This window comes from Schistocerca cancellata, chromosome 2, assembly GCF_023864275.1.
Source record: "Schistocerca cancellata isolate TAMUIC-IGC-003103 chromosome 2, iqSchCanc2.1, whole genome shotgun sequence".
NCBI classification, from domain to species: domain Eukaryota; kingdom Metazoa; phylum Arthropoda; class Insecta; order Orthoptera; family Acrididae; genus Schistocerca; species Schistocerca cancellata.
This window is the reverse complement of record NC_064627.1, coordinates 866296681-866310477: the sequence shown is the minus strand read 5'-3', so window position 1 is coordinate 866310477 and position 13797 is coordinate 866296681. Positions and strand designations below refer to the sequence as shown.

At 39.8% G+C, this 13797-nt stretch overlaps 1 protein-coding gene across 1 annotated transcript in view; it reads left to right on the top strand.

Annotated features, from left to right (window-relative positions):
- LOC126159435 (voltage-dependent T-type calcium channel subunit alpha-1G-like) overlaps positions 1–13797 on the top strand; it is a 633155-nt gene that overhangs the window by 525738 nt on the left and 93620 nt on the right. The window contains exon 25 of the mRNA XM_049916549.1: positions 10729–10878. Coding sequence (XP_049772506.1) covers positions 10729–10878 — 150 coding nt within the window. The remainder of the gene's footprint in view (positions 1–10728; positions 10879–13797) is intronic.

Genomic DNA, 13797 nt, shown 5'->3' with positions numbered 1-13797 from the left:
GAGCAATTTTGTGAATGCTGTTTGCAATAGTAATGTTACCAATAGACCAAAAGACTGGATTACAGTCAAGCCGTCCAAATCTGCGAAAATACCCAGGAGATACTGCAAGTCTGACAGCATCAGTCTAGAGGTCTCCAATAGCTTCAGTACTTTGGATGCTTAACTGATAAAAAATACTCTGGGAAATGGTTCCCAGGTAACTACTCTTTTTTGACGTGCACAGGGCTGAGGAATGTCACCTGTGAACTAGGCTAGGGAAAGGATCTTGCAAAAGAAGATCATGTAATAATAGTAACATACTGGACCATACCCTTAATTATAGGCCTACAATTGAGGATGAGATCAGTCACATTGCTACAGTGCTCCTCACACATGGGTGAATATGATAAGTCCTAAATGAAATCTTCTGTGGAACAAGTTAATTCAGAAGTTGGAAAGTTCCTAATGGGAAACGGGCATTCACACATGGTTGTGACTGATACATCATCCCTCATTCAGTTGCATCCTACAAAGAATTTTTTGCGTGCATCTGTGTGCATGTGATAAGAGGCTATTTACATGGCATATTGCTGCAAGCTCCAGTCTAACAGAAACAGTGTCCATCCTACCCTAATTTTTTTCAATGTTTTCCATTTGACTTTTTAGATCAAATTCAGCTGAAACACAGAGCTGCAGAATTAATTTAGTAATTATTGAAATAACTACTAGCAAAATAAAATACTGCAGCTTGAGAAATATGTATAAGGGGGTACCCAAAAGAAAGAAGACTAAGTTTTTGGTCGGTAGATCTTTTGTAGTACTGCATCTTGCCACTGGGAGCACATGGAGTGAACATTTTGCTGAAGTAGGTCAGGACTAGTTCTGGCAAAGTTTATAGTAACAACTGTTTTGTGTGATTGCCAATTTTGCATTGGTTGATTTTTGTGAACAGTGCGTGCATGTGAAATTCTGCTTTTTCCCTGGAAAAAGTGAACAGAGCTCTCAAAATGTTAAAAATGGCATACCAGGATGATTCTATGGGGAAAACTCAAGATTTTGAGCAGTTTTCCCATTTAGAAAATAGTGAAGAAATTATTGAGCAGTGCACAACAGCGTACGACAGAAGTGGCCTGATTTGTGGCAGTTGGGTATTTGGTTTTTCCATCCTGACAATGCCCCTGCCGCCACAGCCTTGTCTGTATGAAAATTCTTGACCAAAAATTGTATGATCCCTGTTCCTGACCCCCCACCCCCACCCCTGCCGGACACACCCAACATTGCCCTGCGCAACTTCTTTGTTTCCTAGAATGAAAAGAGACACAACAGGAAAGTGTTTTGTTGATGTTACTGAAGTGAAGAAAAAAACTGCACAGATGCTGTCAAGCATCACAAAAGATGAATTTAGACAGTGTTTTTAAAAACAGAATAAAATATGAGACAAGTGTGTTAGTGCAAGTGGAGAGTACTTTGAAGAGGATTGAAGGTTTGTGCATAAAATGTGAATAAATTGGTTTAAAAAAAGTTCAGTTTCTTTGGGGGCACCCCCCCCCCCCCCCCTCCCTGTACAGTGCATTCCATCAAAATGAAAGAATCCTCATTAATAAAAAGGAATGAAATTCTCATATCCATTTAAAAATTGAAAGGATAGATGGAAGTTCAACAGACTTGTACAAATCAGAATATCACACGGAAACCACCAAAACTGAGCGGGTTGATCTTGATGGACACTAGCTATTACTACTACTGTACTACATTACTATAGAACTGATAAAAAGAGAACTGATTCATCTTGATGGACACAAGTTCTTACTACTACTGTACTAAATTACTATAGAACTGATAATAAGAATGGAGAAGTGGTAATATATGAAAAAATTAAGTCCTGACTCCTTAATATTGTGTTGGACAGCTTTTTAAATGTGTCGGCATAATAGTGGATAATGAAACACACAAGCTTATAATACTGACAGTTTACAGTAACTTAAGCTTTATAAAGCAACTAAAAATAATTGAAATAAGGTTATCCAGTCTCAAGTTGAAAAATTGGATTTAGAGACTGTAATGTTGATTTTCTGTCATATGACTGATTGAGTAGACCTCAAGTTGCTGATGTCCACCTTTAGATTATTTTCTGCTGTAAAATTCCCTATGATGATTGAGGAACATAGTCCATCAGTCATTGGCAGTTTGGTCCTATACCCAACAATCTGCCTTGATTTAGAGGTAAAACCAGTACCAGTGGTGTATCTGATCATGAGTGAACAGTTACTGAAATCAGTTACAGTGTCATTCAATTTAATTTCTATTGTAAATTTCCCAACTAGCGTATATACATGTTCTAAGACTGCCATTGATAATATATTTATAGACAATTCTAGGCAACTAAGCCACATTACAAAACCAGTAGTAAATGGGCGATCTGACCATGACATGCAACACCTGACATTAAATTTTGAAAATTGTCAGAGTAAAAAATCTATCAGAACTGAGTACAGAAGGCCAATAAAACAGTCAAAAACTGAGAAATTTAGAAGATTGCTCAAAGATATTAATTGCATGGGTGTTTACAGCATCCAAGACACAAATGGAAAATATAAAACATTCATTAATAAAGTTAGCACCTTATTTGAAAATTGTTTTCCTCTGAAGGTAATTTAAATTAAGCAGAAGTCTAATAAGAAACCATGGATCACACAAGGGATAAAGATATCATGTGAGACAAAAAGGAAACTCTATCTGATACATAGGGACACCTTTGCTACTAGCATTATAGCCTCATTACAAAAATTACTGCAAAATATTGAAGAATGTTATCCATAAATCTACACACCAGCATTATGAGAAGAAGATAAATACATCCAGCAATAAAATAAAAACAATATGGGATATAGTTAAGTCAGACACAGGTAGGACCAGAAATGAGGAGGAACAAATAGCTCTAAAAATAAATGAAACCCTGGTAACAAACGCATGTTGTGTTGCAAACCATTTAAACAAGTATTTTGTCTCTGTTACTGATAACGTGGGGTTGTCAGGTTCAGTAAATAATGCAATGGAATATCTGAGACCAGTGCACACAAGCAATTTCAGTAAAATGGAATTGACACTTACTTCACCCAAAGAAATAGAATCCATCATAAAGTCCTTGAAATCAAAGCATTCTAGTGGTTATGATAACATATCTACAAAGTTAATTAAAGAGTGTACATGCAAGCTTAGTCATATCTTAAGTTATTTCTGTAATCAATTACTTGTCACAGGAATATTCCCGGACTGGCTTATATATGCTGAAGTTATACCTCTCCACATAAAAGGGACAAAGAAATGCCACAAATCACCGACCGATCTCACTTTTGCCAGCTTTTTCAAAAATCTTTGAAGAGGTTATGTTCAAGCGTCTACTTAAGCACTTTTGAGTTTATTAAGTGTTTTGATCCCCCCCATGAACCATGGACCTTGCCATTGGTGGGGAGGCTTGCGTGCCTCAGCGATACAGATAGCCGTACCGTAGGTGCAACCACAATGGAGGGGTATCTGTTGAGAGGCCAGACAAACCCGTGGTTCCTGAAGAGGGGCAGCAGCCTTTTCAGCAGTTGCAGGGGCAACAGTCTGGATGATTGATTGATCTGGCCTTGTAACACTAACCAAAACGGCCTTGCTGTGCTGGTACTGCGAACGGTTGAAAGCAAGGGGAAACTACAGCCGTAATTTTTCCCGAGGGCATGCAGCTTTACTGTATGGTTAATGATGATGGCGTCCTCTTGTGTAAAATATTCCGGAGGTAAAATAGCCCCCATTCGGATCTCCGGGTGGGGACTACTCAAGAGGACGTCGTTATCAGGAGAAAGAAAACTGGCGTTCTACGGATCGGAGCATGGAATGTCAGATCCCTTAATCGGGCAGGTAGGTTAGAAAATTTAAAAAGGGAAATGGATAGGTTAAAGTTAGATATAGTGGGAATTAGTGAAGTTCGGTGGCAGGAGGAACAAGACTTCTGGTCAGGCGAATACAGGGTTATAAATACAAAGTCAAATAGGGGTAATGCAGGAGTAGGTTTAATAATGAATAGGAAAATAGGAATGCGGGTAAGCCACTACAAACAACATAGTGAACGCATTATTGTGGCCAAGATAGACACGAAGCCCACGCCTACTACAGTACTACAAGTTTATATGCCAACTAGCTCTGCAGATGACGAAGAAATGGAAGAAATGTATGATGAAATAAAAGAAATTATTCAGATAGTGAAGGGAGATGAAAATTTAATATTCATGGGTGACTGGAATTCGGTAGTAGGAAAAGGGAGAGAAGGAAACGTAGTAGGTGAATATGGATTGGGGGTAAGAAATGAAAGAGGAAGTCGCCAGGTAGAATTTTGCACAGAGCACAACTTAATCATAGCTAACACTTGGTTCAAGAATCATAAAAGAAGGTTGTATACATGGAAGAAGCCTGGAGAAACTAAAAGATATCAGACAGATTATATAATGGTAAGACAGAGATTTAGGAACCGGGTTTTAAATTGTAAGACATTTCCAGGGGCAGATGTGGACTCTGACCACAATCTATTGGTTATGAACTGTAGATGAAAACTGAAGAAACTGCAAAAAGGTGGGAATTTAAGGAGATGGGACCTGGATAAACTGACTAAAGCAGAGGTTGTACAGAGTTTCAGGGAGAGGGTAAGGGAACAATTGACAGGAATGAGGGAAATAAATACAGTAGAAGAAGAATGGGTAGCTTTGAGGGATGAAGTAGTGAAGGCAGCAGAGGATCAAATAGGTAAAAAGATGAGGGCTAGTAGAAATCCTTGGGTAACAGAAGAAATATTGAATTTAATTGATGAAAGGAGAAAATATAAAAATGCAGTAAATGAAGCAGGCGAAAAGGAATACAATCATCTCAAAAATGAGATCGACAGGAAGTGCAAAATGGCTAAGCAGGGATGGCTAGAGGATAAATGTAAGGATGTAAAGGCGTATCTCACTAGGGGTAAGATAGATACTGCCTACAGGAAAATTAAAGAGACCTTTGGAGAAAAGAGAACCACTTGTATGAATATCAAGAGCTCAGATGGAAACCCAGTTCTAAGCAAAGAAGGGAAAGCAGAAAGGTGGAAGGAGTATATACAGGGTCTATACAAGGTCGATATACTTGAGGACAATATTATGGAAATGGAAGAGGATGTAGATGAAGATGAAATGGGAGATATGATACTGCGTGAAGAGTTTGACAGAGCACTGAAAGACCTGAGTCGAAACAAGGCCCCGGGAGTAGACAACATTCCATTAGAACTACTGATAGCCTTGGGAGAGCCAGTCCTGACAAAACTCTACCATCTGGTGAGCAAGATATATGACACAGGCGAAATACCCTCAGACTTCAAGAAGAATATAATAATTCCAATCCCAAAGAAAGCAGGTGTTGACAGATGTGAAAATTACCGAACTATGAGTTTAATAAGTCACGTCTGCAAAATACTAACGCGAATTCTTTACAGATGAATGGAAAGACTAGTAGAAGCTGACCTTGGGGAAGATCAGTTTGGATTCCGCAGAAATTTTGGAACACGTGAGGCAATACTGACCTTACGACTTATCTTAGAAGCTAGATTAAGGAAAGGCAAACCTACGTTTCTAGCATTTGTAGACTTAGAGAAAGCTTTTGACAATGTTGACTGGAATACTCTCTTCCAAATTTTGAAGGTGGCAGGGGTAAAATATAGGGAGCGAAAGGCTATTTACAATTTGTACAGAAACCAGATGGCAGTTATAAGAGTCGAGGGACATGAAAGGGAAGCAGTGGTTGGGAAGGGAGTAAGACAGGGTTGTAGCCTCTCCCCGATGTTATTCAATCTGTATATTGAGCAAGCAGTAAAGGAAACAAAAGAAAAATTCGGAGTAGGTATTAAAATCCATGGAGAAGAAATAAAAACTTTGAGGTTTGCCAATGACATGGTAATTCTGTCAGAGACAGCAAAGGACTTGGAAGAGCAGTTGAACGGAATGAATAGTGCCTTGAAGGGAGGAGATAAGATGAAAATCAACAAAAGGAAAATGAGGATAATGGAATGTAGTCGAATTAAGTCAGGTGATGTTGAGGGTATTAGATTAGGAAATGAGGCACTTAAAGTTGTAAAGAAGTTTTGCTGTTTGGGGAGACAAATAATTGATAATGGTCGAAGTAGAGAGGATATAAAATGTAGACTGGCATTGGGAAGGAAACCGTTTCTGAAGAAGAGAAATTTGTTAACATCGAGTATAGATTTAAGTGTCAGTAAGTCATTTCTGAAAGTATTTGTATGGAGTGTAGCCATGTATGGAAGTGAAACATGGACGATAAATAGTTTAGAAAAGAAGAGAATAGAAGCTTTCGAAATGTGGTGCTACAGAAGAGTGCTGAAGATTAGATGGGTAGATCACATAACTAATGAGGAGGTGTTGAATAGGATTGGGGAGAAGTGAAGTTTATGGCACAACTTGACTAGAAGAAGGGATTGGTTGGTAGGACATGTTCTGAGGCATCAAGGGATCACCAATTTAGTATTGGAGGACAGAGTGGAGGGTAAAAAGCGGAGAGGGAGACCAAGAGATGAATACACCAAGCAGATTCAGAAGGATGTAGGTTGCAGTAGGTACTGGGAGATGAAGAAGCTTGCACAGGATAGAGTAGCATGGAGAGCTGCATCAAACCAGTCTCAGGACTGAAGACCACAACAACAGCAACAAGGGATCTGATATTGAGAAAGCTATTTCCACTTATAGTAAAAATGTCTTTAATTCCTTGGACAACAAATTAGAGGCAACTGACTTATTCTGTGACCTGTCAAAGGCGTTTGACTGTGTGAAACACAGCATTCTTTTAAGTAAATTAAAGTATTATGGCATCACTGGTAGTGCTGCAAAGTGGTTTCAGTCATGTCTTTCTAATAGAAAACAAAGGGTGTCATTATGTAACACTTCAGCAGTAGGCAAGCAGACATCATCTGACTGGGAAGAAATTACAAGTGGTGTTCCCCAAGGTTCCATACTAGGTCCACTACTGTTTCTTGTGTATATTAATGACCTGTCATCTCTTACATTACCAGATGCCAAGTTTGTCTTATTTGCAGATGATACTAACATTGCAATAAATAGTAAATCAAATATAAATTTAGAAAGGGCAGCTAATCAAATTTTTACTGACATTAATAAGTGGTCCATAGCCAATTCACTGTCATTAAACTTTGAAAAGACCCACTATATGCAGTTCAGAGCTTCCAAAAGATTTCTTTCTGGTGTGGGTATAATATATGATGACATGGAAATACGAGAAGTTGAGAGTGTAAAATTCTTGGGATTACAACTTGATAATAAATTCAGTTGGGAGCAACATACTAACGAACTGCTAAAGCGCCTAAACAAGTCTGTGCTTGCAATGTGAATGCTGTCAGACATATGAGATATAAATATTAAAAAAACTTGCATATTTTGCTTATTTTCACTCCATTATGTCATATGGAATCATATTTTGGGGTAACCCCACAAACAGAGAAAAAATTTTTAGAGTACAGAAGCATATAATAAGAGTAATGAGTAGTGTAAATCCAAGAAAATCATGTCAAAACCTATTCAAAGAATTGGTCATATTAACCACAGTTTCTCAGTATATTTATTCCTTAATGAAGTGTGTTTTAAATAATAATCTCTTTTTCCAACTGACTGCTTAGTACACAGTATCAATACTAGGAATAAGAACAATATACATAAAGATTTAAAATCACTTACTCTTGCCCAGAAAGGAGTCCAGTATTCAGCAACACATATTTTCCAATTTAAACATAATTTTAAAAAATTTCTGGTGGCCAACTCCTTCTATATTCCATCCATAAGTCTGAAAATAGTGGAAGTTTAATGTTAAATCTTGTACATACTCTGACTGTTCTTAACTGAGGATCGCTGAAATGAATAATTTACTTTAATTTTTGACAATACTTGGTTGTAATAGCCAAGAAACTAGCAAATGTCTAAATGTTGGATTTAATGAAAGCAGATGTAAGTATTAAACCTGTAAATATTAGAAGTTTAAATTTAATTCACGTACATAATTTTACTGTTTATTGACTGAGGATCTTTAAAATTAATGAAACTCAAGTTTTTCTAATTACATTTTTGTAATATGTTTATCTGACATGTTCCACACCAAGGAGGATTCCCTCTTTTATGGGTCTGTGGGATGAATAATTAATCTCACCTAATCTAATCTATTAAACTAGAGATAGGCAAATCCCTAAAATTACAGTTTGTTTCACTTCTTCCATTCCTTTGAAAAGTATGTGGGGAAGTGGCCTATTATAGAATAGTTAATCATTTTCCTGAACTAATCTTGTGAGCTGGCACCATGGTTCATTTTTGTAAAGGATTCTCATTAGAGAAAGCCATATAAGATCTCGCAACTGAAGTCATGGAAGATCTGAAGAAGAAAATTTGTCCCAGTGGTATACTCTGCCTGACAAAAAAGTAAAGCACCATCAGCAAATATTTAAATGATTAGAGTTTCAATTCTGCGTGACAGGTAGAGTGGCTTCCAGGGTCCATTAATGTTGTTTGTGTTTGGTGTCAAATGTTGAGTGATTACTCTTAAGGACAGTAGCATTTTTGTGTGAGACAGCATTATCAGAATTTGGCAAAGGCTGAAGGGAGCTTCATTGTGGGTCTCCACTAGGCTAGCAGGTCGAATCATACAATATCTAAATTTGTGGGAGCAGCCCAATATTGGACTACTTGGGATCACGAGGGACAGGTATACTCGCTGTTAAGTTTCCGGTTGATCTCGTCTGAAAACCACATGGGAAAGATTGCCATGTTGTGCACCAGTCACATCCTAACCCATTCAGGCATCCACCTACAATCCAAGAACAAGTAATGGACTTCCTGCAACATTTTGTGTCATCCTGCACAACCGATCAGAGACCAGCAACAGCCGGACAAGAGAATTGCCATCTCATGTGTTGACTGCCATTAACACCACAACACAAGTGACTGTGTTCATAGAGGTACTGTGACTGGGAAGTATGGACTGCTGATGAGTGGGGTTGCATTACATTCAGTTATGCATTACAGTTCTGCATTACCATGGACGACCACCGTTGGCAAGTGTGGCAGTGACCTGGGAGATACACAGCAGTGTACTCTTGGCATCCTGACGTGAGGAGCCATTGAGTATGATTTCAGGTAAAGGCTGGTAGTGACTGAGGGAACTCCGATGGCACAACAGTATTTCACATACTTCCTGAATCCTCATGTACGGTATCATGCGACAGTATTTTTTTGCCATTTTCGAGTGGTCAATGCTGCTACACATGTTGTGCTTGTCTCTATGAACTGTATGCATGTTACTGAGGTACTTCCATGGCATAAAGATCCCCAGATCTTCCTGTGATAGAACATGTGTGGTACCAGCTCAGGTATGATCTCTGCCCCAGTGCCAATATCCAAGGTATCAACAACCGCTTACAACAATTGTCAGTCACCTTGCCTCAGGAGAGAATACGAAGGTTTTATGACACCAGTTCACCCGACAGGAGGCCCTAGCTACACGACATTTCATTTCAATGGTCCAAACTCAACCTTATGAAATACAATTCAGATGATTTCGTTGCAGGTCACATTTTGAAACTTATGCTCACAAAGTCTCCTATAATATAATTTCAAACAAGCAATAATGACCTACTCAATTGAGGTCATTGTTGTGAAGCTTGAGATTTTTGAGGTGCATTGAATACTTCATGATGATCAGGAGAGCAGCTGGTTGTTATTGTCTACCAAGCGTGATATTCCATCTCGGCACCTGCCAAACATCTTCAGGTGAGCCATCAAAGACTGACATCGGTTACCCATGTTACACAATTTATTAGTGTATTGTATGCATTTTTAGAATGATCATAACTCCAGGGCCAGCCACACTGCTTGCAGGCAATACCCTCAATGAGGGAGCACCATTCAGTCTTGCAATTACAATCTTAACACAATTGCAAACACATACAGCGCACTAATAAATTGTACAGTGTGGGTGAGCAGTGTCAGACTTGAACAGCTCACCTATAGATGTCTGGGTGGTTCTCAGAGGAAGTATCATGCTGGGTAGAAAATAACGACCAGCTGTATTCCTGAAACATCACTGAGCATCCAGTACACCTCGAAAATTTGAGGCTTAACAGTAATGACCTATTTGCACCAAAAGAGGACATACATGATCATATACTAAATGAAACACACTGTTAACTTCTATGGGTCCAATTGAATGAAAACTTACAGTGGAGTCAACATATAGATAAACTAATTGAGAAGCTCAGTTCCGCTGACTTGCACTTAGAAGTATTCCTCAACAAGGGAACCAAAAGACAAGTGTGTTGGCTTATTTTCTATAGGTTCACTCCCTTTTGTCTTTTGGAATTATTTTCCTGGCCTTAAATGTGGCGAGAACCAAACTGTTCTGTTGAGTATATTGTTTCTGTTTCAGTGTGGTACAACTATTGATTACATTAAAAGATCTGTATTTGCACTGGCAATTATATATATTTTCCTTTGCCGTTTACAATCTACTTTAGTTATCGCTGGTGTTCTAATCATTTTAATAAACTTTTTGAAGTGTTGTTTAGAAAGATACTTTCAAATATTGATATAAATTTCTAGACATTATTTTAAATTTTACAAAACCATATTTTCCATACAGAGGGTATTAAATAATAGTGTCAATCTTTTCTTGCAGGTTATTGCTACAGGTATGATTTATGGCCGAGATGCATACTTCACGTCTGGTTGGAACATTATGGATGGTTCACTTGTTATAATATCGATCATAGATCTATTGATGTCACTCGTCTCTGAATCCAGCCCTCGCATCTTTGGCATTCTCCGTGTGAGTAACATCTGATATGTCTGCTTGTGTCTTTATATGTGTGGATGGATATGTGTGTGTGTGCGCGAGTGTATACCCGTCCTTTTTTCCCCCTAAGGTAAGTCTTTCCGCTCCCGGGACTGGAATGACTCCTTACCCTCTCCCTTAAAACCCACATCCTTTCGTCTTTCCCTCTCCTTCCCTCTTTCCTGACGAAGCAACCGTTGGTTGCGAAAGCTAGAATTTTGTGTGTATGTTTGTGTGTCTATCGACCTGCCAGCACTTTCGTTTGGTAAGTCACATCATCTTTGTTTTTAGATATATTTTTCCCACGTGGAATGTTTCCCTCTATTATATTCATATGAGTAACATCTCATATTTTCAAGACACTTTTAGAAACTAGTGGTCTCATTTTCTTCACTTCTTAGGTGAAAGAAAGATATCTAGGTCACTCTACAATTAAAAAAATGCACTTAGAGAACACTTAGTTATAAAATTGCTACAGCTAAGTACTGTATGTATCGATTACATGGGTGGTGACTGCAAATGTTGTAATACGCTATATCCATGGATTTGACTGAGCTATAGTATTTTATTTTCTAGTAATTGTTTCAACTGTAGCTATACTTATTTTGCAGCCCTGTCTATTGGGTGAATTTGCTCTAAAAAGGCATATGAAACAGTGAAATAGGGTGGACACTGCTATGGTCAGACTGTCTGCTTCTAGCAATAAGCCATGCAAATAGCTTTGTACCAGCAGTATTCAAATGCAAAGCATGCTCTATGTGATGTGTCCTGCTGAGGTGTGATGTATCAGTCACACCTATGTGTGAATATCCCTCTACCATGAATATCAACAATGGAGGAAAAGATAGATTGCTGCTTACTGTAAAGAAGACATGTTAAGTTGCAAACAGGCACAATTAAAAGACACTTACATAACGCTCTCGGTCACAGCTTTCACCAGCAAAAGAGAAACACACACACAACATTCATACGCACAAGCAAGCACACCTAGTGGACACATGACTGCCAACTCCAGCAGCTCGGGCTGGAATGCAACCATCACGTGGGATGCAAGCAGCAATCTGGAGGGGCAGGGAAGGAGACATAACAGTAGCGTATAGAGGTGGGGGCGGAGGAGAGGTGAACACTGTCTGGCAGAGTGTGTAGGGACTAAAATGCCAACAGATGCAGGAGGTTGTGGGGCAGGGAAGTGAGAAAAAAAGGAGGGGAGTGGGGAAAGATGGATGGGTGCATTGGCAGAGGGTGGCAAACAGAGAGGGTGGGAGACAGGAATGGGAAGGATGTGGATGTGGATGGAGAGGGTTGTATGGGCACATGACAGCAAGGTCTTCAGCACCCACTCAGTAACAGATTGAGATGGGTGTCAAGAAAAGACTCAGAACAGTAAGATAAAAGAGAACATAAAACACAGGTAAAAAGCTTGGAAAAATATGTGCCTACCCACACCGAAGCGTGGGACGAAGCATGCCGACAGCAGTAAAACATGGACAACACAGGAAGAAAGTGGTAGAGGGAGCTAAAATAATACAGCAGATGGAAGTGGCTGGCTGACCACAAGGAAAAAAGGGAGGAGCCAGCCACTTTGCAATACACTAAAACCTCCAGCCTAAAAGTTTAGGCCAGAGTCCAGACACATCATAAAACATTAAAACCCTAGACACACACATCTCATCATTAGCTAAAACACAGGGCAGATCCCCATCAACTTGTGCTTCTGCCCTTGCATCACAGTGTAAAATGCAGTCTGTTAAAATGTGGCAGACAGAGATGACGACACGACAGAGGGGGTGAAAACTGTTGGGTAGAGGGTGTGGGGGCAGTACATTACCATAGGTTGAGGCCAGGATGATTATGGGTGTGGAGGATGTATTGCAAGGATAACTCCTAATTGTGCATTTCAGAAAAGCTGATGATGGAGGGGAGGATCCACATAGCTCAGGTAGTGAAGCAACCATTGAAATCAATCATGTTATGTTCAGATGCATGTGTTGCCACAGGATGGTCTACTTTGCTCTTGGCTGCAGTTTGACAGTGGCCATTCATCCTGGTGGTCCGGCCAGTGTGGCCGAGCGGTTCTAGGCACTTCAGTCTGGAACTGCGCGGCCGCTACGGTCGCAGGTTCGAATCCTGCCTCGGGCATGGATGTGTGTAATGTCCTTAGGTTAGTTAGGTTTAAGTAGTTCTAAGTTCTAGGGGACTGATGACCTCAGATGTTGAGTCCCATAGTGCTCAGAGCCATTTGAACCATTTTTTCATCCTGGTAGACAGTTGGTTTGTAATAATACCAATATAAAAAGCTGTGCAACGATGGCAGCAGAGTTGGTAAATGACATGGTTACATTCGCAGGTGGCCCGGCACCTGATGGGGTAGAATAAACCTGTGACAGGACTGGAATAAGAAGTGCTGGATGGGTGAATTCAGCAGGTCTTGATTCTGGGTCTTCAACAGGTCTATGACCCTTGTGGCAAGGTATTGGGATTGGGAGTGCACAGGGATGTCCTAGTATATTGTAGAGGTTGGTTGGGCGACACACGCCACTTTAGGATGGGTGGGGAGGATCTCAGGTAGGATGTCCGTATTTCAGGGCATGATTATAGGTAATCAAAGCCCTGGCCAAGGATGTTGTTCTAGTCAAGAGTGGTACTGGGTGATGAAGGGGACCCTCCTTTGTGACTGATTACTGGGATGGGGGAGAATAGGGTGTGTTAGGGGAAATGACATAGCAGATCTGTTTGCAGACTAGGTCTGAGGGATAGTCATCATAATCATCATCATCATCATCATCATCATCATCTTGGACAGTTTCCAGCCTCTGGCAGGGTCTGTATGGAACATATGCCTCTCCATCATCTTCTGTCTTGCCACCATCTCTCCGTCTTCAGCTTGTTCCAGTCTTCTCCTTTCTTCTGGAC